Source organism: Patagioenas fasciata, chromosome 34 (genome assembly GCF_037038585.1).
Source record: "Patagioenas fasciata isolate bPatFas1 chromosome 34, bPatFas1.hap1, whole genome shotgun sequence".
Lineage (NCBI taxonomy): Eukaryota > Metazoa > Chordata > Aves > Columbiformes > Columbidae > Patagioenas > Patagioenas fasciata.
Window position 1 is genome coordinate 2,993,431 of NC_092553.1, and position 23,631 is coordinate 3,017,061.

A 23,631-nucleotide genomic window follows, 5' to 3' on the forward strand; every position below is an offset into this window, starting at 1 on the left:
CGTGGCCAGCCCTCCGCCGCTATAAAAGGCGCCACCGGAAGCTTCGCGGCCTCTTCCCGCCGGCGCTGTGTGAGTCGGGGTTCCCGGACGCCTGGGTCCTTTTTTGTGGGGTGGGGGGGGAGGGACCTTTCCCGGACGCCTGGGTCCCCATTCCCCACCCCGGGGGGGTTGTCGCGGTGATGACGCCATAAGACTAGAGTCTCCGACCCCCCTGAGGACAACACGGGCCTGAGCGACGCCCCCCTCCCCCTCCTCGAACGCCTGGGTCCCTCCCGAACTCCTGGGTTCCCCCCGTGTCCCTTTGTGTCCTCCCCGAACTCCTGGGTCCCCCCGAGTCCCTTTTGTTTCCCCCCGAACTCCTGGGTCCCCACCCCCCGAACTCCTGGGCCCCGTCCCCCGAACTCCTGGGTCCCCCCTGTGTCCCTTTGTCCTCCCCGAACTCCTGGGTCCCTTCCCGAACTCCTGGGTCCTTCCCCATCCTCACTCTCCCTCCTCCATATCTGTTACAGGTGGCGGGTCCGGTACGTCCGTGGGTGAGACCCCCGTGTCCGTCTGTCCCCCCGTGTCCGTCTGTCCCCCCGTGTCCGTCTGTCCCCCCCCATGTGTCCGTCTGCCCCCTGGCGGCGGCGATGAGGAACCGGCTTCAAAGCGGCCGAACCCCCGTGGGGACCCTCGCAGCGCCCTGAGCCGCCGCCCCCCCGGGACCCCAAAACCGGGACCCCCGACACCCCCCCCTCCCATCCTGGGGACCCCAATAACCCATAGACCTACCCCCCCTCCCATCCTGGGGACCCCCCTGTCCTATGGGACCCCATAACCCATAGACCCCCCCCTCCCATCCTGGGGACCCCCCTGTCCTATGGGACCCCATAACCCATAGACCCCCATGCCCCCATCTTGGGGACCCCCCTGTCCTATGGGACCCCAATAACCCATAGACCCCCATGCCCCCATCTTGGGGACCCCCCTGTCCTATGGGACCCCATAACCCATAGACCCCCACCTCCCATCCTGGGGACCCCAATAACCCATAGACCCCCCCTCCCCCCATCCTGGGGCCCCCCCTGTCCTATGGGACCCCATAACCCATAGGTCCCCCTCCCATCCTGGGGACCCCCCTGTCCTATGGGACCCCAATGACCCATAGATCCCCATGCCCCCATCTTGGGGACCCCCCTGTCCTGTGGGACCCCATAACCCATAGACCCCCCTTGTTCTATGGGCCCCAATGACCACAGACCCCCATGTCCCCATCTTGGGGACCCCCCCGATTCTATGGGGACCCCCAGTGACCCCAGACTCCCCGTCTCCATTTTGGGGACCCCCCTGTTCTATGGGACCCCAATAACCCATAGACGCCCCTGTCCCCATCCTGAGGACCCCCCTGTCCTATGGGACCCCAATAACCCATAGACCCCCCTGTCCCCTTGTTGGGGACCCCCCTGTTCTATAGGGACCCCCATGTCCCCATATAGGGCCCCCCCCTGTTCCATAGGAACCCCCATAACCCCGTTTTCCTCTTTTTCAGCCCCAAACGAGGCCTCGGAAGTGACGTCACCGCCGGGGGGGGCGGGAATTGGGGGGGGGGGACCGACCCGATTTTGGGTGAAATAAAAGCGATTTTGGGTCTGGATGTGAGCGCTGTGATTGGAATGGGGCGTGGGGGGCGGAGTCACGTGACACCGCCATGGAGGCGGGGGGGGGGCGGGATAGGGGACCCAGGAGTTCGGGGGTACTTGGGGGTCTGGAGGGTGTGGGGGGTTTGGGGGACCCAGGCGTCCGGGAGGGACCCAGGAGTTCGGGTGGGGCTTGTGGGGTCTGAGGGGTTGGGGAGGGACCCAGGAGTTCGGGGAGGGGACCCCGGCGGGGGGCGGGGCTAAAACGCCGCTGTGGGTGGAGTTCAATTAAGGGGGCGGGGCCGAGCGGTTTCTCCCTGTGGCCCCGCCTCGTCTTCTACGTAATCTACGAGCCTGGGAGGGAGGGTCCCGGACTCCTGGGTCCTTTGTTTAGGGTGTTCTCGGACGCCTGGGTCCCTTTTTGGGGCGATTCCCGAACTCCTGGGTCCCTTTTTGTCCCAACGCAGGAAGAGCCGCGTTGCCTCCTCCCCGCCGCCAGGGGGCGGGGGGCGCTCTGTCCCGCTGGGGAGGAGCCCGGCAGCCCCACTCTATGGTCAAACCCCAAGCCCCGCCCAGCAGCCCGGTTCAGCCAATCGGGGCGCGCCTCGCCGCGCAGGCGCGCAGGGGGCGGGGCCGCGCAGGCGCAGTCGCTCCCACGTGTCGCTCGGCGCCGCCGCCGCCGCCGCAGGTACCGGGACCCCCCACGTAACCCCCCCCGGGACCCCCACGTGACCCTCCCGGGGACCCCCACGTGACCCCGGGCCCCCCCAGGGTCCCCCTGACCCCCAGTAACCCCCGTTTCCCGCCAAACACACCCCCGGACCCCAAAGAACCCCCACTGACCCCCAGTAGCCCCCAATAACCCCCATTCCCCCCCCAGCATGCACCCCCAGACCCCCAATAACCCCCACTGTCCCCCCAAATACTCCCCCATTCCTCCCAGTAGCCCCCAGTAACCCCCCAAGAACCCCCCAATAACCCCATTTATCCCAGTAACCCCCATTCCCCTCAATAGCCCCTCAGACCCCCCCATACCCCCATTCCCCCCCATACCCCCCCATACCCCCTCATACCCCCCAATAACCCCCTATAACACCCATTCCCCCAATACCCCATTCCCCCCATAACCCCATCCCCCCCATACCCAGCCCCATTCCCCCCCATACCCCCATTCCCCCCAAACCCCCCATTCCCCCCATTCCCCCCATATCCCCCCATAACCCCATCCCCCCCATACCCAGCCCTGTTCCCCCCTAATACCCCCATACCCCCCAATACCCCCATCCCCCCCATACCCCCAATAACCCCATTCCCCCCATTCCCCCCCATACCCAGCCCCATTCCCCCCAATAACCCCATCCCCCCCATCCCCCCAATACCCCCATCCCCCCCATACCCCCAATAACCCCATCCCCCCATACCCAGCCCCATTCCCCCCATTCCCCCCATGCCCCCTCCCCCCGCTAACCCCATTTCCCCCCAGCCATGCCCCCCCCCCAGCTGTTCCTGCCGCCCCCCCCGCTGTGCAGCAGCGCCCAGCGCGTCCTCATCGCCGCCGCCTTCGCGCCGGGGCCCCCCCCCACCATCCACCACGCGCCCCCCCCGGGGGCCCCCGGCACCCCCCTCCCCGCCCTGCGCACCCCGGGGGGGGCGCTGCTGGGGGGGCCCGGCCCGGCCGCCCTGTTCCTGAGCCCCCCACACATGCTGGGGGGGGGCGCCGGGGGGGCGGCGCTGGTGCGGCAATGGGTGGGGGTCGCCGAGAGGGAGCTGGCGCCGGCGGGGGCCATCGCCGAGGGGGGGGACGCGCAGGTGAGCGGGGACACCGGGGACATCGGGGGATGTGGGGACATTGGGGGATGTGGGGACATCGGGGGATGTGGGGACATTGGGGGACAGAGGGGTCATCGGGGACATTGGGGGATGTGGGGACATTGGGGACATTGGGGGATGTGGGGACATCGGGGGATGTGGGGACATTGGGGGACAGAGGGGACATTGGGGACATTGGGGGATGTGGGGACATTGGGGGATGTGGGGACACTGGGGGATGTGGGGACATTGGGGACATTGGGGGACAGAGGGGTCATTGGGGACATTGGGGGATGTGGGGACACTGGGGGATGTGGGGACATTGGGGGATGTGGGGACATTGGGGACATTGGGGGATGTGGGGACATTGGGGGATGTGGGGTCATTGGGGACATTGGGGGATGTGAGGACATTGGGGACATTGGGGGATGTGGGGACATTGGGGACAATGGGGGATGTGGGGACATTGGGGACATCGGGGCGCATTGAAGGACAAGGGGGGATAAGGGGACATTGGGGGCCAGGGGGCTCTTGGGGACATGGGGATATGGGAGGGCTCTAGGACCCTGGGGTCACTGGGGTATTGGGGACATGGGGACGTTGGGGATATTGGGGGACAGGGGGATATTGGGGGGACAGGGGGGTTATGGGAAAATAAGGGGGGACATGGGGGAGCTTTAGGACCCTGGGGACACCTGGGGGTTATTTGGGGTCACTGGGGGGATCTGGGACATGGGGACATTGGGGACATTGGGGGACAGGGGGATATTTGGGGAATAGGAGGATATGGGGGGGCTCTAGGACCCTGGGGGTGTCAAAACCCATGGCGGGGGGTCCGGACGGCTTGGGGGGATCTGGGGGGGTCGGGACCCATTGGGGGGGTCAGGACCCATTGGGACCCATTGGGGGGTCTGGGGGGATCAGAACTCATGGTGGGGGGTCAGGACCCATTGGGAGGGCTTGGGGGGATCTGGGGGGGTCGGGACCCGTTGAGAGGGGTCAGGACCCGTTGGGACCCATTGGGGGGGGTCAGGAGCCATTGGGGGCGTCAGGACCCATTGAGGGGGGTCTGGGACCCATTGGGGGTATCTGGGGGTGTTAGGACCCATGGTGGGGGGGTCAGGCCCCATTGGGGGGGTTTGGGGAGGGTCAGAACCCATGGTGGGGGGGTCAGGATCCATTGGGGGGGGGCGGACTCATTGCGGGGATCAGGACCCATTGGGACCCGTTGGGGGGTCTGAGGGTGTCAGGGCCCATTGCGGGGGGTTTGGGGGGCTCAGGCCCCATGGTGGGGGTGCGGGGGGGTGTGTGACCCCCGTGCCCCCCCAGTCGCGGAGCCGCGCGCGCCAGGAGCTGCTGCGGGTGCTGGGGGCGCTGGAGTCGCAGCTGGAGGGGCGGAGCTTCCTGCTGGGGGAGGGGCTGACCCTGGCGGACGTGACCGTGACCTGCGCCCTCCTGGGGCCCTTCCGCAGGGTGCGTGACCTCTGACCTCCGACCCCGGGACCCCCGTGGCCCCCCCATGTCCCCCCATACCCCCCATGTCCCCCCCTATCCCCCCATGTCCCCCAATGTTCCCCCCTTTCCCCCTATGTCCCAATGACTCCCATTGACCCCCAGGGTCCTAGTGCCCTCCTAGTGACCCCAGTTCATGTCCCCATGTCCCCCCAGTGTCCCTGTGACCCCCCCATGTCCCCCCATGTCACCCCCCCTATCCCCCCGTGTGCCCCCATATCCCCCCATATCCCCCCATGTCCCCATGTCCCCCAATGTCCCCCCATTTCCCCCCATATCCCAGTGACTGCCATTGAACCCCAGGGTCCTAGCGCCCCCCTAGGGACCCCAGTTCATGTCCCCATGTCCCCCCAGTGTCCCTGTGACCCCCCACATCCCCCCATGTCACCCCCCCACATCCCCCTATATCCCCCCATATCCCCCAATGTCCCCCCATGTCCCCAATGTCCCGGTGACCCCCAGTGACTCCCATTGACCCTCAGGGTCCTAGTGCCCCCCCAGTGACCCTGAGTCAGATCCCCATATCCCCCCGTGTCCCCTCTGCGTGCCCCCAATGTCCACCCATATCCCCCCGTGTCCCCAATGTCCCAGTGACCCCCAGGGTCCTAAAGCCCCCCAGTGCCCCCAAATAACCCCCAGGGTCCTAAAGCCCCCCCAGTGACCCCAAATAACCCCCAGAGTCCTAAAGCCCCCCCAGTGACCCCAAATAACCCCCAGGGTCCTAAAGCCCCCCCAGTGACCCCAAATAACCCCCAGGGTCCTAAAGCCCCCCCAGTGACCCCAAATAACCCCCAGGGTCCTAAAGCCCCCCAGTGACCCCAAATAACCCCCAGGGTCCTAAAGCCCCCCCAGTGACCCCAAATAACCCCCAGGGTCCTAAAGCCCCCCCAGTGACCCCAAATAACCCCCAGGGTCCTAAAGCCCCCCCAGTGACCCCAAATAACCCCCAGGGTCCTAAAGCCCCCCAGTGACCCCAAATGACCCCCAGGGTCCTAAAACCCCCCCAGTGACCCCAAATAACCCCCAGGGTCCTAAAGCCCCCCAGTGACCCCAAATAACCCCCAGGGCCCTAAAGCCCCCCCAGTGACCCCAAATAACCCCCAGGGTCCTAAAACCCCCCCAGTGACCCCAAATAACCCCCAGGGTCCCAGAGCCCCCCAGTGACCCCGAGTCCCCCCATGTCCGTGTGTCCCCTGACGTCCGTGTGTCCCAGGTGCTGGACGCCGCCGCGCGCTCCCCGTTCCCGCGGGTGCTGCGCTGGTTCGAGTCCTGCGTGCGGCTGCCCCAGTTCCGGGGGGTCCTGGGGGACGTGGAGCTCTGGGGGGCGGGGCCGCCCCTCCCCCCTGGTGAGCGAGGGGGCGGGGCTGGGGGTGTGGCTTAAAGTGGGGGAGGGGTTGGGTTTGGTGGGGGTGGGGCTTAAAGGGGAGGGGTTTAAAGTGGGGGTGGGGCTTAAGTGGGGTGGGACTTAAGTGGGGGTGGGGCTGAGTGGGGGAGGAGCTTAAGTGGAGGTGGGGCTTAAGTGGGGGTGGGGCTGAGTGTGGGCGGGGCTGAGTGAGGGTGGAGCTTAAGTGGGGGCAGGACTGAGAGTGGGGGAGGGGAAGGGGGTGGAGTTTAAGGGGAGCAGGGGGTAGGGAAGGGGGTGGAGCCGAGAGTGGGGGAGGGGCATGAAATATGAAAGGGGTGGAGCTTAAGTGGGGGTGGGGCTTAAAGAATGGGGGCAGGGCCAGAGCTGCTTCCCCATTGTCTGCAGTGGAGCTGAGCCCTGTGGGGCAGAAGGATGGAGCTGTGGGGCAGGAGGAGGGATCTATGGGGCAGAGGGGATCTGTGGGGCAGGACTCGGCCCCTCCCCCCACCAAGACCCCGGCGCAGCTGAAGAAGGAGGCGAAAAAACGGGAGAAACTGGAGAAATTCCAGCAAAAACAGGAGAAGAACCGGGAGCTGCAGGTGGGCGACCTCTGACCCTTGACCCCTGACCTGGACGCCTGGGTCCCTCCCGAACTCCTGGGTCCCTCCTGAACTCCTGGATCCCTTGGGGCACTCCTGGGTCCCTCCCGAGTTCCTGGGTCCCTCCCAAACTCCTGGGTTCCCCCCCTAGGGCTGCCAGGTCTACCCAAGACCCCCATGTCCCCGAACTCCTGGGTTCCCTCCCGAACTCCTGGGTCCCCTCCTTGAACTCCTGGGTCCCCCCTGAACTCCTGGGTCCCCCCATGATCCCCATGCTCCCCCCCACCCGAACTCCTGGGTCCCCCCAGGGCTGCCAGGTCTACCCAGGACCCCCATGTACCCGAACGCCTGGGTCCCTCCCGAACTCCTGGGTCCCCCCGGATGCTTGGGTCCTGTTTTCAAGTCCTGGGTGGGGTTGGGGAGGGGGGGGTCATGGGGTCACTGGAGTCCCATGGGGGGGTCACTATGGGTCCTGTGTCCCCAGGCTCAGGCTCGGGGGCGGCGCAAGGAGCGACGGGACCCCCAGGGGGTGACGTACGACGTGGAGACCCCGCCGGGGCAGAAAAAGGGTGAGAGGGGCCCTGGGGGTTATTTGGGGTCACTGGGGGGGCTTTAGGACCCTGGGGGTTATTTGGGGTCACTGGGGGGGCTTTAGGACCCTGGGGGTTATTTGGGGGTCACTGGGGGGGCTTTAGGACCCTGGGGGTTATTTGGGGTCACTGGGGGGGCTTTAGGACCCTGGGGTTATTTGGGGTCACTGGGGGGCTTTAGGACCCTGGGGGTTATTTGGGGTCACTGGGGGGCTTTAGGACCCTGGGGTTATTTGGGGTCACTGGGGGGGCTTTAGGACCCTGGGGGTTATTTGGGGTCACTGGGGGGGCTTTAGGACCCTGGGGTTATTTGGGGTCACTGGGGGGCTTTAGGACCCTGGGGGTTCTTTGGGGGTCACTGGGGGGGGTTTAGGACCCTGGGGTTATTTGGGGTCACTGGGGGGGCTTTAGGACCCTGGGGGTTATTTGGGGTCACTGGGGGGCTTTAGGACCCTGGGGGTTATTTGGGGTCACTGGGGGGCTTTAGGACCCTGGGGGTTATTTGGGGGCACTGGGGGGGCTTTAGGACCCTGGGGGTATTTGGGGGCACTGGGGGGGGCTTTAGGACCCTGGGGGTTATTTGGGGTCACTGGGGCGGGTTTAGGACCCTGGGGTTATTTGGGGTCACTGGGGGGCTTTAGGACCCTGGGGGTTATTTGGGGTCACTGGGGGGGCTTTAGGACCCTGGGGGTATTTGGGGTCACGTGGGGCCGTGTCCGTGTGTCCGGCTCTGACGTGTCCCCCGTCCGTGTGTCCGTCCGTCCCCCCCAGATGTGTCGCTGCCCCTCCCCCTCCTACAGCCCCCGTTTCGTGGAGGCCGCGTGGTACAGCTGGTGGGAGGGGGAGGGGCTCTTCCGGCCCCAGTACGGGGTGAGCGGGGTCAAGGTCACCGGGGGGGGTCACGGGAGGTCGTGGGGTCACTTAGGGGTCGTGGGGTGTCGTAGGGGTCATGGGGGTTACTGGGGGGGTATAGGGGTCATGGGGGTCAGTGGGAGGTCATGGGGTCGTTGGGGGGGTCATAGGGGTCATGGGTGGTCATGGGGTCACTGGGGGGGTCATAGGGGATAATGGGGTCGGGGGGGTCATGGGGGGTCATGGGGTCATTGGGGGGGTCATAGGGGTCATGGGGTCACTGGGGGGTCATGGGGGGTCATGGGGTCACTGGGGGGGTCATAGGGGATAATGGGGTCAGTGGGGGGTCATGGGGGTCATGGGGTCATTGGGGGGCCATAGGGGTCATGGGGTCGTTGGGGGGGTCATGGGGTCATTGGGGGGTCATGGGGGTCATGGGGTTGTTGGGGTCATGGGGTCATTGGGGGGTCATGGGGGTCATGGGGTTGTTGGGGTCATGGGGTCATTGGGGGGGTCATAGGGGTCATGGGGTCACTGGGGGGTCATGGGGGTCACTGGGAGGTCATGGGGGGTATACGGGTCATGGGGGTCACTGGGAGGGTCATAGGGGTCATGGGTTCACTGGAAGGTCGTGGGGGTCACTGGGGGCGTCATGGGGTCACTGGGGGGGTCATGGGGTCACTGGGGGCATGGGGGTCACTGGGGGGTCCTGGTAGGTGGGTGGGAGCCGATTGGTGGCTGAGGTCTCATGGGTGGGGCTGGGTGGGCGTGGCCCCTCCCGGCCCCGCCCCCTGATCCCGGCCCCGCCCCCAGCGCCCCAGCGTCTCCGCCCCCAACCCGCGGGGGGTGTTCGCCATGGTGCTGCCCCCCCCCAACGTCACCGGGAGCCTGCACCTGGGCCACGCGCTGACCGTGGCCATCCAGGACAGCCTGGCCCGCTGGTGAGACCCACAGAGACCCACAGCGACCCATAGATACACACACTGACCCATAGCGACCCATAGGGACCCCCACTGACCCCATCCAGGACAGCCTGGCCCGCTGGTGAGACCCACAGCGACCCATAGAGACACACACTGACCCATAGCGACCCATAGGGACCCCCACTGACCCCATCCAGGACAGCCTGGCCCGCTGGTGAGACCCATAGAGACCCATAGATACACACACTGACCCATAGCGACCCATAGGGACCCCCACTGACCCCATCCAGGACAGCCTGGCCCGCTGGTGAGACCCACAGCGACCCATAGAGACCCATAGCGACCCATAGAGACCCATAGGGACCCCCACTGACCCATAGCGACCCATAGGGACCCCCACTGACCCCATCCAGGACAGCCTGGCCCGCTGGTGAGACCCATAGAGACCCATAGGGACCCCCACTGACCCATAGCGACCCATAGGGACCCCCACTGACCCCATCCAGGACAGCCTGGCCCGCTGGTGAGACCCATAGAGACCCATAGATACACACACTGACCCATAGCGACCCATAGGGACCCCCACTGACCCCATCCAGGACAGCCTGGCCCGCTGGTGAGACCCACAGCGACCCATAGAGACCCATAGCGACCCATAGAGACCCATAGGGACCCCCACTGACCCATAGCGACCCATAGGGACCCCCACTGACCCCATCCAGGACAGCCTGGCCCGCTGGTGAGACCCATAGAGACCCATAGGGACCCCCACTGACCCATAGCGACCCATAGGGACCCCCACTGACCCCATCCAGGACAGCCTGGCCCGCTGGTGAGACCCATAGAGACCCATAGAGACCCATAGCGACCCATAGGGACCCCCACTGACCCCATCCAGGACAGCCTGGCCCGCTGGTGAGACCCATAGAGACCCATAGAGACCCATAGCGACCCATAGATACACACACTGACCCATAGCGACCCATAGGGACCCCCACTGACCCCATCCAGGACAGCCTGGCCCGCTGGTGAGACCCATAGAGACCCATAGAGACCCATAGCGACCCATAGATACACACACTGACCCATAGCGACCCATAGGGACCCCCACTGACCCCATCCAGGACAGCCTGGCCCGCTGGTGAGACCCATAGAGACCCATAGAGACCCATAGAGACCCATAGGGACCCATAGATACACACACTGACCCATAGCGACCCATAGGGACCCCCACTGACCCCATCCAGGACAGCCTGGCCCGCTGGTGAGACCCATAGAGACCCATAGAGACCCATAGCGACCCATAGATACACACACTGACCCATAGCGACCCATAGGGACCCCCACTGACCCCATCCAGGACAGCCTGGCCCGCTGGTGAGACCCATAGAGACCCATAGAGACCCATAGCGACCCATAGGGACCCCCACTGACCCCATCCAGGACAGCCTGGCCCGCTGGTGAGACCCACAGCGACCCATAGAGACCCATAGCGACCCATAGGGACCCCCACTGACCCCATCCAGGACAGCCTGGCCCGCTGGTGAGACCCACGGCGACCCATAGAGACCCATAGGGACCCCCACTGACCCATAGCGACCCATAGGGACCCCCACTGACCCCACCCAGGACAGCCTGGCCCGCTGGTGAGACCCATAGAGACCCATAGAGACCCATAGAGACCCATAGAGACCCATAGATACACACACTGACCCATAGCGACCCATAGGGACCCCCACTGACCCCATCCAGGACAGCCTGGCCCGCTGGTGAGACCCACAGCGACCCATAGATACACACACTGACCCATAGCGACCCATAGGGACCCCCACTGACCCCATCCAGGACAGCCTGGCCCGCTGGTGAGACCCATAGAGACCCATAGATACACACACTGACCCATAGCGACCCATAGGGACCCCCACTGACCCCATCCAGGACAGCCTGGCCCGCTGGTGAGACCCACAGCGACCCATAGAGACCCATAGCGACCCATAGAGACCCATAGGGACCCCCACTGACCCATAGCGACCCATAGGGACCCCCACTGACCCCATCCAGGACAGCCTGGCCCGCTGGTGAGACCCATAGAGACCCATAGGGACCCCCACTGACCCATAGCGACCCATAGGGACCCCCACTGACCCCATCCAGGACAGCCTGGCCCGCTGGTGAGACCCATAGAGACCCATAGAGACCCATAGCGACCCATAGGGACCCCCACTGACCCCATCCAGGACAGCCTGGCCCGCTGGTGAGACCCATAGAGACCCATAGAGACCCATAGCGACCCATAGATACACACACTGACCCATAGCGACCCATAGGGACCCCCACTGACCCCATCCAGGACAGCCTGGCCCGCTGGTGAGACCCATAGAGACCCATAGAGACCCATAGCGACCCATAGATACACACACTGACCCATAGCGACCCATAGGGACCCCCACTGACCCCATCCAGGACAGCCTGGCCCGCTGGTGAGACCCATAGAGACCCATAGAGACCCATAGAGACCCATAGGGACCCATAGATACACACACTGACCCATAGCGACCCATAGGGACCCCCACTGACCCCATCCAGGACAGCCTGGCCCGCTGGTGAGACCCATAGAGACCCATAGAGACCCATAGCGACCCATAGATACACACACTGACCCATAGCGACCCATAGGGACCCCCACTGACCCCATCCAGGACAGCCTGGCCCGCTGGTGAGACCCATAGAGACCCATAGAGACCCATAGCGACCCATAGGGACCCCCACTGACCCCATCCAGGACAGCCTGGCCCGCTGGTGAGACCCACGGCGACCCATAGAGACCCATAGGGACCCCCACTGACCCATAGCGACCCATAGGGACCCCCACTGACCCCACCCAGGACAGCCTGGCCCGCTGGTGAGACCCATAGAGACCCATAGAGACCCATAGAGACCCATAGGGACCCATAGATACACACACTGACCCATAGCGACCCATAGGGACCCCCACTGACCCCATCCAGGACAGCCTGGCCCGCTGGTGAGACCCACGGCGACCCATAGAGACCCATAGGGACCCCCACTGACCCATAGCGACCCATAGGGACCCCCACTGACCCCACCCAGGACAGCCTGGCCCGCTGGTGAGACCCATAGAGACCCATAGAGACCCATAGAGACCCATAGGGACCCATAGATACACACACTGACCCATAGCGACCCATAGGGACCCCCACTGACCCCATCCAGGACAGCCTGGCCCGCTGGTGAGACCCACAGCGACCCATAGATACACACACTGACCCATTGCGACCCATAGGGACCCCCACTGACCCCATCCAGGACAGCCTGGCCCGCTGGTGAGACCCATAGAGACCCATAGAGACCCATAGAGACCCATAGAGACACACACTGACCCATAGCGACCCATAGGGACCCATAGGGACCCCCACTGACCCCATCCAGGACAGCCTGGCCCGCTGGTGAGACCCACAGCGACCCATAGATACACACACTGACCCATAGCGACCCATAGGGACCCCCACTGACCCCATCCAGGACAGCCTGGCCCGCTGGTGAGACCCACGGCGACCCATAGAGACCCATAGAGACCCATAGAGACCCATAGGGACACCCACTAACCCATAGAGACCCATAGAGACCCATAGGGACACCCACTAACCCATAGAGACCCATAGAGACACACACAGACCCATAGAGACCCATAGAGACACACACAGACCATAGAGACCCATAGAGACACACACAGACCCATAGACACACATAGAGACCCATAGAGATAGATACAGACCCATAGTGACCCATAGAGATCCATAGGGACCCATAGAGTTAGATACGGACCCATAGAGATAGATACAGACCCATAGAGACCCATAGCAGCCCCACAGTGAATCCCCCAAGCATCCCCCACTCATCCCTTCCCCAGCCCTATAGCAACCCCTCCAGCCCCATGGCGGGTCCCCCATCCCCATGGCGGGTCCCCCATCCCCATAGCGACCCCCCAGCCCCACGGTGCCCCCCGTGTCCCGCAGGCAGCGCATGCGGGGGGTGACGACGCTGTGGGTCCCGGGCTGCGACCACGCCGGCATCGCCACCCAGCCCCATAGCGACCCATAGAGACCATAGAGACACACACAGACCCATAGAGACACACACAGACCCATAGGGACCCATAGTGACCCGAAGAGACACACACAGACCCATAGAGACCATAGAGACACACACAGACCATAGAGACACACATAGACCAGAGAGACCCATAGAGACCCACATAGACCATAGAGACCCAACATAGACCATAGAGACCCACACAGACCATAGAGACCCACACAGACCATAGAGACTCATAGAGATAGATACAGACCCATAGCGACCCATAGAGATCCATAGGGACCCATAGAGGCACATAAAGATTGATACAAACACATAGAGACCCATAGAGACCCATAGAGTTAGATACTGACCCATAGAGATAGATACAGACCCATAGAGACCCATAGCAGCCCCACAGTGAGTCCCCCAAGCATCCCCCACTCATCCCTTCCCCAGCCCTATAGCGACCCCCCAGCCCCATAGCGACCCCCAGCCCCACGGTGCCCGCCGTGTCCCGCAGGCAGCGCATGCGGGGGGTGACGACGCTGTGGGTCCCGGGCTGCGACCACGCCGGCATCGCCACCCAGCCCCATAGCGACCCATAGAGACCATAGAGACACACACAGACCATAGAGACCATAGAGACACACACAGACCATAGAGACACACATAGACCAGAGAGACCCATAGAGACCCACAGTGAATCCCCCAAGCATCCCCCACTCATCCCTCCCCCAGCCCCATAGCGACCCCCCAGCCCTATGGCGGGTCCCCCAGCCCCATAGCGACCCCCAGCCCCACGGTGCCCCCCGTGTCCCGCAGGCAGCGCATGCGGGGGGTGACGACGCTGTGGGTCCCGGGCTGCGACCACGCCGGCATCGCCACCCAGGCCGTGGTGGAGCGGCGGCTCTGGCGGCAGCGGCGGCAGACGCGGCAGGAGCTGGGGAGGGAGCGCTTCCTGCAGGAGGTGTGGGGCTGGAAGAGAGAGTGAGTGCCCCATAAGTGCCCCAGAAGTGCCCCATAAGTGCCCCAGAGCTGCCCCAGAAGTGCCCCAGAGCTACCCTGTAACTTGGTGTAACAGCTGCCCCACGACTGGGCCGGGAGCGGCTCCTGCAGGGCTTGGAAACGCCAGTGAGTCTGACCCATAAGTGACCCATAAGTGACCCATAAGTGACCCATAAGTATCCCCATAGCTGCCCCATAAGTGCCCTATAACCAAACTGTGGTTGCCCCATAATTGGTATGTGATAGCTATTCTATAACTGCCCCATAGCTGCCCCACAACTGCCCCATAAGTGCCCTATAACCAGGCTGTGTTTGCCCCATAACTGGGCTGTAATAGCTGCCCCATAACTGCCCTATAGCTGCCCCATAAGTGCCCTATAACCAGGCTGTGGTTGCCCCATAACTGGGCGGTAATAGCTGCCCCATAGCTGGCCCACAACTGCCCCATAAGTGCCCTATAACCAGGCTGTGGTTGCCCCATAACTGGGCGGTAATAGCTGCCCCATAGCTGCCCCACAACTGCCCCATAAGTGCCCTATAACCAGGTTGTGGTTGCCCCATAACTGGGCTGTAATAGCTGCCCCATAACTGCCCCATAAGTGCCCCATAAGTGCCCTATGACCAGACTGTGGTTGCCCCATAACTGGGCTGTAATAGCTGCCCCATAACTGCCCCATAAGTGCCCTATAACCAGGCTGTGGTTGCCCCATAACTGGGCTGTAATAGCTGCCCCATAACTGCCCCATAAGTGCCCTATGACCAGACTGTGGTTGCCCCATAACTGGGCTGTAATAGCTGCCCCATAACTGCCCCATAACTGCCCCATAAGTGCCCTATAACCAGGCTGTGGTTGCCCCATAACTGGGCTGTAATAGCTGCCCCATAACTGCCCCATAACTGCCCCATAACTGCCCCATAGCTGCCCCACAACTGCCCCATAGCTGCCCTATAACTGTGCCATGGTTGCCCCATAACTGGTCTATAGTAACTACTCTATAAGTGCCCCATAGCTGCCCCACAAGTGCCCCATAGGCTGCCCTCTGGTGGTCTCTCCCCGCCCCACATCTCCCCACATCTCCCCATAGAAAGGGCGACCGGATCTACCAGCAGCTGCGGCGCTTGGGGGCCTCTCTGGATTGGGACCGCGCCTGTTTCACCATGGACCCGGTGAGATCTGTGGGGCGGGGATCTGTGGGGCTGGGATCTGTGGGGCTGGGATCTGTGGGGCTGTGGCTGTGGGGCTGGGCGGTCTCTATGGGGTTTGGGGGTCTCTGTGATCTCTCTGGGTGATCTGTTGGGCCCTATGGTCTCTATGGGTCTCTATGGGGCCCTATGGGTCTCTATGGGTCTCTCTGGTCTCTGTGGGTCTCTATGGGCCTGGGGGGGGGTCTGTTTGTGCCCTATGGGTCTCTATGGGTCTGGGTGGTCTCTATGGGTCCCTATGGGTCTCTATGGGTCTGGGGTGTCCCTGTGGGTCTCTGTGGTCCCTATGGGTCTCTCTGATCTCTATGGATCTGGGGGGGGTCTGTATGTTTCCTATGGGTCTCCATGGGTCTGCGGGGTCTCTATGGGTCTCTATGGGTCTGGGGAGTCCCTATGAGTCTCTATGGGTCTGGGGGGTCCTTATGTGTCCCTATGGGTCTCTATGGGTCTGGCGGGTCCCTATGTGTCCCTGTGTGTCCCTATGGTCTCTATGGGTCTCTATGGGTCTTTATGGTCTCTATGGGTCTGGGGGCTCACCATTGGTCTCTATGGGTCTGGGGGGTCTGTATTGGTCTCTATGGGTCTGGGGGGTCCCTATGGGTCTCTATGGGTCTGGGGGGTCCCTATGGGTCCCTATGTGTCCCTATGGTCTCTATGGGTCTCTATGGGTCTGGGGGAGTGTCTATGGTCCCTATGGGTCTCTATGGGTCTTTATGGTCTCTATGGGTCTGGGGGCTTTCTATTGGTCTCTATGGGTCTGGGGGGTCCCTATGGGTCTCTGTGTGTCCCTATGGTCTCTATGTGTCTCTATGTGTCCCTATGGGTCTCTCTGGGTCTCTCTGGGTCTCTATGTGTGTCTATGGGTCTCTATGTGTCCCTATGTGTGTCTATGGGTCTCTATGTGTCCCTATGTGTGTCTGTGGGTCTCTATGTGTCCCTATGTGTGTCTGTGGGTCTCCATGTGTCCCTATGTGTGTCTATGGGTCACCCCACATATCCGGGCTATCCGGGGGGCTCCGGGGGGTCGTTCCGTGCCCCCTGACCCCGTTGCCCCCCAGCGCATGTCCCGCGCGGTGACCGAGGCGTTTGTCCGTCTGCACGACGCGGGGCTCATTTACCGCAGCACGCGCCTGGTGCACTGGAGCTGCGCCCTGCGCTCGGCCATCGCCGACATCGAGGTGGGGACGGGGCCGCGGCCGCCGGGGTCACTCGGGGTCACCGGGGGCTTTGGGACACTGGGGTCACTCGGGGTCACTGGGGGCTTTAGGACCCTGGGGTTATTTGGGGGCACTGGAGGGCTTTAGGACCCTGGGGTTATTTGGGGTCACTGGGGGGCTTTAGGACCCTGGGGGTTATTTGGGGTCACTGGGGGGGCTTTAGGACCCTGGGGGTTATTTGGGGTCACTGGGGGGCTTTAGGACCCTGGGGCTATTTGGGGTCACTGGGGGCTTTAGGACCCTGGGGGTTATTTGGGGTCACTGGGGGCTTTAGGACCCTGGGGGTTATTTGGGGGCACTGGGGGGGCTTTAGGACCCTGGGGGTTATTTGGGGGCACTGGGGGGGCTTTAGGACCCTGGGGGTTATTTGGGGTCACTGGGGGGCTTTAGGACCCTGGGGGTTATTTGGGGGCACTGGGGGGGCTTTAGGACCCTGGGGGTTATTTGGGGTCACTGGGGGCTTTAGGACCCTGGGGCTATTTGGGGTCACTGGGGGCTTTAGGACCCTGGGGGTTATTTGGGGTCACTGGGGGCTTTAGGACCCTGGGGTTATTTGGGGTCACTGGGGGGGCTTTAGGACCCTGGGGGTTATTTGGGGGCACTGGGGGGCTTTAGGACCCTGGGGTTATTTGGGGTCACTGGGGGGGCTTTAGGACCCTGGGGTTATTTGGGGGCACTGGGGGCTTTAGGACCCTGGGGTTATTTGGGGTCACTGGGGGGGCTTTAGGACCCTGGGGGTTATTTGGGGGCACTGGGGGGCTTTAGGACCCTGGGGTTATTTGGGGTCACTGGGGGGGCTTTAGGACCCTGGGGGTTATTTGGGGGCACTGGGGGGGCTTTAGGACCCTGGGGGTTATTTGGGGGCACTGGGGGGGCTTTAGGACCCTGGGGTTATTTGGGGTCACTGGGGGGCTTTAGGACCCTGGGGTTATTTGGGGTCACTGGGGGGCTTTAGGACCCTGGGGGTTATTTGGGGGCACTGGGGGGGCTTTAGGACCCTGGGGTTATTTGGGGGCACTGGGGGACTTTAGGACCCTGGGGGTATTTGGGGTCACTGGGGGGCTTTAGGACCCTGGGGGTTATTTGGGGTCACTGGGGGGCTTTAGGACCCTGGGGTTATTTGGGGTCACTGGGGGGGCTTTAGGGCCCTGGGGGTTATTTGGGGTCACTGGGGGGGTTTCTGGGGGTTCCAGGGGGTCATTGGGGGTCCTGGGGGGGGTTTTGGGGTGCGGGGGGTCCACGGGTGCCCCTGTACCCCCAGGTGGAGAAGCGGGAGCTGGGGGGCCGGGTGCAGCTGAAGGTGCCGGGGTACGAGGAGCCCGTGGAGTTCGGGGTGCTGGTGCGGTTCGCCTACGAGCTGGAGGGGGACGGTGCGTGACCCCCAAAAATGGGGGGGACCCCAAAAATGGGGGGTCCCAAAAAGTGGGGGGGTCCCAAAAAGTGGGGGGGGGGTCCCCAAAAAAGTGGGGGGGTCCCAAAAAGTGGGGGGGACCCAAAAAGTGGGGGGGACCCAAAAAGTGGGAGGACCTCAAAAATGGGGGGGACCCAAAATGGGGGGTCTCAAAAAGTGGGGGGGTCCCAAAAAGTGGGGGGGGGTCCCCAAAAAAGTGGGGGGGTCCCAAAAAGTGGGGGGGTCCCAAAAAGTGGGGGGGACCCAAAAAGTGGGAGGACCTCAAAAATGGGGGGGACCCAAAATGGGGGGGACCCTAAAGTGGGGGACCCTAAAAATGGGGGGACCCCAAGAGTGGGGGGGGACTCAAAATGGGGGACCCCAAAAATGGGGGGTGGGGGGGCGGCTGCCCCATAGCGGGGAACTGGGGGGGGACTCCGTCCCCTGTTCTGACTTTGCCCCCTCTCTGGCTCCGCCCCCTTTTCCTGTCTCCGCCCCATTTTCCTGTCTCCGCCCCCTTTTTCCTGTCTCCACCCCTTTTTCCTGTCTCCGCCCCCTTTTCCTGTCTCCGCCCCCTTTTCCTGTCTCCGCCCCCTTTTCCTGTCTCCGCCCCCTTTTCCTGTCTCCGCCCCTTTCCTGTCCCCGCCCCCTTTTCCTGTCTCCGCCCCCTTTTCCTGTCTCCGCCCCCTTTTCCTGTCTCCGCCCCCTTTTCCTGTCTCCGCCCCCTTTTCCTGTCTCCGCCCCCTTTTCCTGTCCCCGCCCCCCTTTCCTGTCTCCGCCCCCTTTCCTGTCTCCACCCCTTTTCCTGTCCCCGCCCCCCTTTCCTGTCCCCGCCCCCCTTTCCTGTCTCCGCCCCCTTTTCCCGTCCCCACCCCCTTTTCCTGACTCAACCCCTGTTGTGACCCCGTCCCTATTTCTGGCCCCACCCCCTTTCCCCTGTGGCCCCACCCACTTCCCTCTGTGGCCACGCCCCTTTCCCCCGTGGCCCCGCCCCCTTTCACCCATGGCCCCGCCCCATTCCCCGTGGCCCCGCCCCTTTCTGTGGCCCCGCCCAGGGGAGGGGCCAGGGGAGGAGCTGGTGGTGGCCACCACGCGCCTGGAGACCATGCTGGGGGACGTGGCCGTGGCCGTGAACCCCGATGACCCCCGGTACTCGGTGAGTGGGGACCCCTGGGGACCACAGGGACCAGTACAGACCCCCCAGACCCATAGGGAGCCATGGGGGACCATACAGACCCATAGAGACCAATGCAGACCCCCCAGACCCATAGAGACCCATAGGGAGCCATGGGGGACCATACAGACCCATAGAGACCAATACAGACCCCCCAGACCCATAGAGACCCATAGGGAGCCATGGGGACCCATAAGCACCCATAGGGACCCACAGACATAGGGACACGTAGGGATGCATAGGGACCCATAGAGACCCATAGGGACTCATAGGGAGCCATAAAGACCCATAGGGACCCATAGGGACCCATAGGGAGCCATAGAGACCCATAGGGAGCCACAGGGACACATAGAGACCCATAGGGAGCCATAGAGACTCATAGAGAGCCATGAGGACCCATAGAGAGCCATGAAGACCCATATGGAGCTATGAGAACCCATAGAGACCCATAGGGACCCATAGGAAGCCATAGTGACCAATAAAGACCAGTACAGAGCCCCCAGACCCATAGAGAGCCATAGGGACCCATAGAGACCCATAGAGACCATAGACACTCATAGGGACTCACGGAGACCCATAGAGACCAATACAGACCCCCCAGACCCATAGAGGCCCATAGAGACCATAGGGACCCAGAGAGACCCTTCAGACCCATAGAGACCCAGAGAGATGCTCCAGACCCATGAAGACCCACAGAGACCCATAGAGACCCGCCCAGACCTATAGCAATGCCCCCAGCCCCATAGACACCCCCCACGCCCCATAGATCCCCCTCAATGGGAATCACCCTGGGGGGGGAAAGCGAGGCTTGGAGTGGGTGGAGCTTGGGAGGGGGTGTGGCCTATGGGGGTGGGCGTGGCTTATGTGGCCCCGCCCCCCCCAGCACCTTCGGGGGCGTCGGGTTCGTCACCCGTTCACGGGGCGGAGCCTCCCGGTGCTGCACGACCCCTTCGTGGACCCCGAGTTCGGGACGGGTGAGGGGGCTCAGGGGTTATTTGGGGGCACTGGGGGGCTTTAGGACCCTGGGGGTTATTTGGGGTCACTGGGGGGCTTTAGGACCCTGGGGGTTATTTGGGGTCACTGGGGGCTTTAGGACCCTGGGGGTTATTTGGGGGCACTGGGGGGGCTTTAGGACCCTGGGGGTTATTTGGGGGCACTGGGGGGGCTTTAGGACCCTGGGGGTTATTTGGGGTCACTGGGGGGCTTTAGGACCCTGGGGGTTATTTGGGGTCACTGGGGGGGCTTTAGGACCCTGGGGGTTATTTGGGGGCACTGGGGGGGCTTTAGGACCCTGGGGGTTATTTGGGGGCACTGGGGGGGCTTTAGGACCCTGGGGGTTATTTGGGGTCACTGGGGGGCTTTAGGACCCTGGGGGTCATTTGGGGTCACTGGGGGGCTTTAGGACCCTGGGGGTTCTTTGGGGTCACTGGGGGGGCTTTAGGACCCTGGGGGTTATTTGGGGTCACTGGGGGGGCGTTAGGACCCGGGGGGGGTTATTTGGGGTCACTGGGGGTGTGGCTTAAGAAGGGAGGGGCTTGAGGAGGGGTGGGGCTTAAGGGGGAGGGGGATAAGGGGTGGGGCTTGGGTGGGTGTCGCTTAAGGGGGTGTGGCTTTTAGTGGGGCGTGGCTTAAGTAGGGGGTGTGGCCAGGGGGCTGCTCAGTCCAATGCAGGGGGACTGCGGGTGGGCGTGTCCCTGGTGGGCGTGTCCCTGGTGGGCGTGTCCTGAGGGGGCGTGTCCGGGCGTGTCCCGCAGGGGCGGTGAAGGTGACGCCCGCCCACGACCCCGTGGATTTCGAGGTGGGGCAGCGGCACGGGCTGGAGATGGTGACGGTGATCGGGGACGACGGGCGCATGGAGAACGTGCCCCCCCCCTTCCTGGTGACGCTGGGGACATGGGGACTTCATGGGGACATGGGGACATGGGGGGACATGGGGACATGGGGGGACATGGGGACATGAGGGCAGACAGAGGGACATGGGGGGACATGGGGACATGGGGGGACATGGGGACATGGGGGGACATGGGGACGACATGGGGACATGTGGGATATGGGGGTCAGTGGGGACATGGGGGTCAATGGGGATGTAGGGACGTGGGGACATGGGGGTCAATGGGGGCGGAGGGACGTGGGGGGATGTGGGGGATATGGGGGTCATTGGGGACATGGGGGATATGGGGGTCATTGGGGACATGTGGGATATGGGGGTCAGTGGGGACATGGGGGTCAGTGGGGGCGTAGGGATGTGGGAACATGGGGGTCAATGGGGGTGGAGGGATGTGGGGCGATGTGGGGGATATGGGGGTCAGTGGGGACATGGGGGATATGGGGGTCAGTGGGGACATGGGGGTCAATGGGGACGTAGGGACGTGGGGACAAGGAGGGGATGTGGGGGGTATGAGAACATGGGGGTCACAGGGACATGGGGACAGAGGAGGTCACATGGGGACACAGGGGACATGGGGGATATGGGGGGACATGGGGGTCAATGGGGACATGGGGGGGATGTGGGGGATATGAGGACATGGGGGTCACAGGGACATGGGGACAGACAGGAGTACGGGGTCACATGGGGACATGGGGGGACATGGGACATGGGGGTCAATGGGGACATAGGGACATGAGGACATGGGGGGGGTGTGGGGGATATGAGGACATGAGGGTCACAGGGACATGGGGACATGGGAGGACATGGGGACAGACAGGAGGTTGGAGGGACATGGGGGAACATGGGGGGACATGGGGACATGGGGACAGACAAGGGGACAGGGGCACGTGGGGATATGGGGGGACATGGGGACAGACAGGGGGACAGGGGCACATGGGGGGGGAGGACTCAGGGTCACTCGGGGGCTTTAGGACCCTGGGGTTATTTGGGGTCACTGGGGGGGCTTTAGGACCCTGGGGGTTATTTGGGGACACTGGGGGGGCTTTAGGACCCTGGGGGTTATTTGGGGTCACTGGGGGGGCTTTAGGACCCTGGGGGTTATTTGGGGGCACTGGGGGGGCTTTAGGACCCTGGGGGTTATTTGGGGGCACTGGGGGGGCTTTAGGACCCTGGGGGTTATTTGGGGTCACTGGGGGGCTTTAGGACCCTGGGGGTCATTTGGGGTCACTGGGGGGGCTTTAGGACCCTGGGGGTCATTTGGGGTCACTGGGGGGGCTTTAGGACCCTGGGGGTCATTTGGGGTCACTGGGGGGCTTTAGGACCCTGGGGTTATTTGGGGTCACTGGGGGGCTTTAGGACCCTGGGGGTTATTTGGGGTCACTGGGGGGGCTTTAGGACCCTGGGGGTTATTTGGGGTCACTGGGGGGGCTTTAGGACCCTGGGGGTTATTTGGGGTCACTGGGGGGGCTTTAGGACCCTGGGGGTTATTTGGGGTCACTGGGGGGGCTTTAGGACCCTGGGGGTTATTTGGGGTCACTGGGGGGGCTCTGGGGGTTACGTGGGGTCCCTGGGGTCCTGACGAGGCCCCGCCCCCAGGGGCTGCCCCGTTTCTCTGCCCGCGCGGCCGTTCTGGAGGCGCTGAAGCAGCGGGGGCTGTTCCGGGGGGTCACCGAGAACCCCATGGTGGTGCCCATCTGCAGGTGGGGGGCGCTGTGGGGCGCTATGGGGCGCTGTGGGGCACTATTGTGTCAGTAGGTGTCTATGGGTGTCTATAGGTCCATGTGTGTCTGTGTGGGTTGGGGGGGTCTGTATGGTCTCTATGTGTCTGGGGGGGTCTCTGTGGGTCTGGGGAGGTCTCTATGGGTCTCTGTGGGTCTGAGGAGGTCTCTATGGGTCCCTATGGGTCTGAATGGCTCTGGGGGTCTCTGTGGGTCCCTATGGGTCAGTGATGGGTCCGTGGGTCCCTATGGGTCAGTGATGGGTCTATGGGTCCCTATGGGTCACTATGGGTCAGTGATGGGTCCGTGGGTCCCTATGGGTCACTATGGGTCCCTATGGGTCCCTCTGTGTCCCTATGGGTCGGTGATGGGTCTGTGGGTCCCTATGGGTCAGTGATGGGTCCGTGGGTCCCTATGGGTCCCTATGGGTCCCTATGGGTCCGTGATGGGTCCGTGAGTCCCTATGTGTCCCTGTGGGTCCCTATGGGTCTGTGGGTCCCTATGGGTCTGTGGGTCCCTATGTGTCCCTGTGGGTCCCTATGGGTCTGTGGGTCCCTATGGGTCTGTGGGTCCCTATGTGTCCCTGTGGGTCCCTATGGGTCTGTGGGTCCCTATGGGTCTGTGGGTCCCTATGTGTCCCTGTGGGTCCCTATGGGTCTGTGGGTCCCTATGGGTCTATGGGTCCCTATGGG

The 23,631-nt window shown here is 63.4% G+C and overlaps 1 protein-coding gene across 1 annotated transcript in view; it reads left to right on the forward strand.

Annotated features, from left to right (window-relative positions):
- The first annotated feature begins 2,154 nt into the window (after positions 1 to 2,154).
- The window catches only part of VARS1 (valyl-tRNA synthetase 1), a 41,624-nt gene continuing 20,147 nt past the window's right edge, over positions 2,155 to 23,631 (forward strand). The window contains 17 exon segments of the mRNA XM_071800947.1: positions 2,155 to 2,304; positions 3,100 to 3,425; positions 4,755 to 4,898; positions 6,151 to 6,283; positions 6,688 to 6,881; positions 7,366 to 7,450; positions 8,243 to 8,258; positions 8,260 to 8,341; positions 9,137 to 9,264; positions 14,167 to 14,331; positions 15,435 to 15,516; positions 16,611 to 16,730; positions 18,031 to 18,139; positions 19,215 to 19,315; positions 20,217 to 20,307; positions 21,088 to 21,212; positions 22,818 to 22,921. Of these exon segments, the coding sequence (XP_071657048.1) occupies positions 3,102 to 3,425; positions 4,755 to 4,898; positions 6,151 to 6,283; positions 6,688 to 6,881; positions 7,366 to 7,450; positions 8,243 to 8,258; positions 8,260 to 8,341; positions 9,137 to 9,264; positions 14,167 to 14,331; positions 15,435 to 15,516; positions 16,611 to 16,730; positions 18,031 to 18,139; positions 19,215 to 19,315; positions 20,217 to 20,307; positions 21,088 to 21,212; positions 22,818 to 22,921 (2,003 nt within the window). The 5' untranslated portion in view covers positions 2,155 to 2,304; positions 3,100 to 3,101.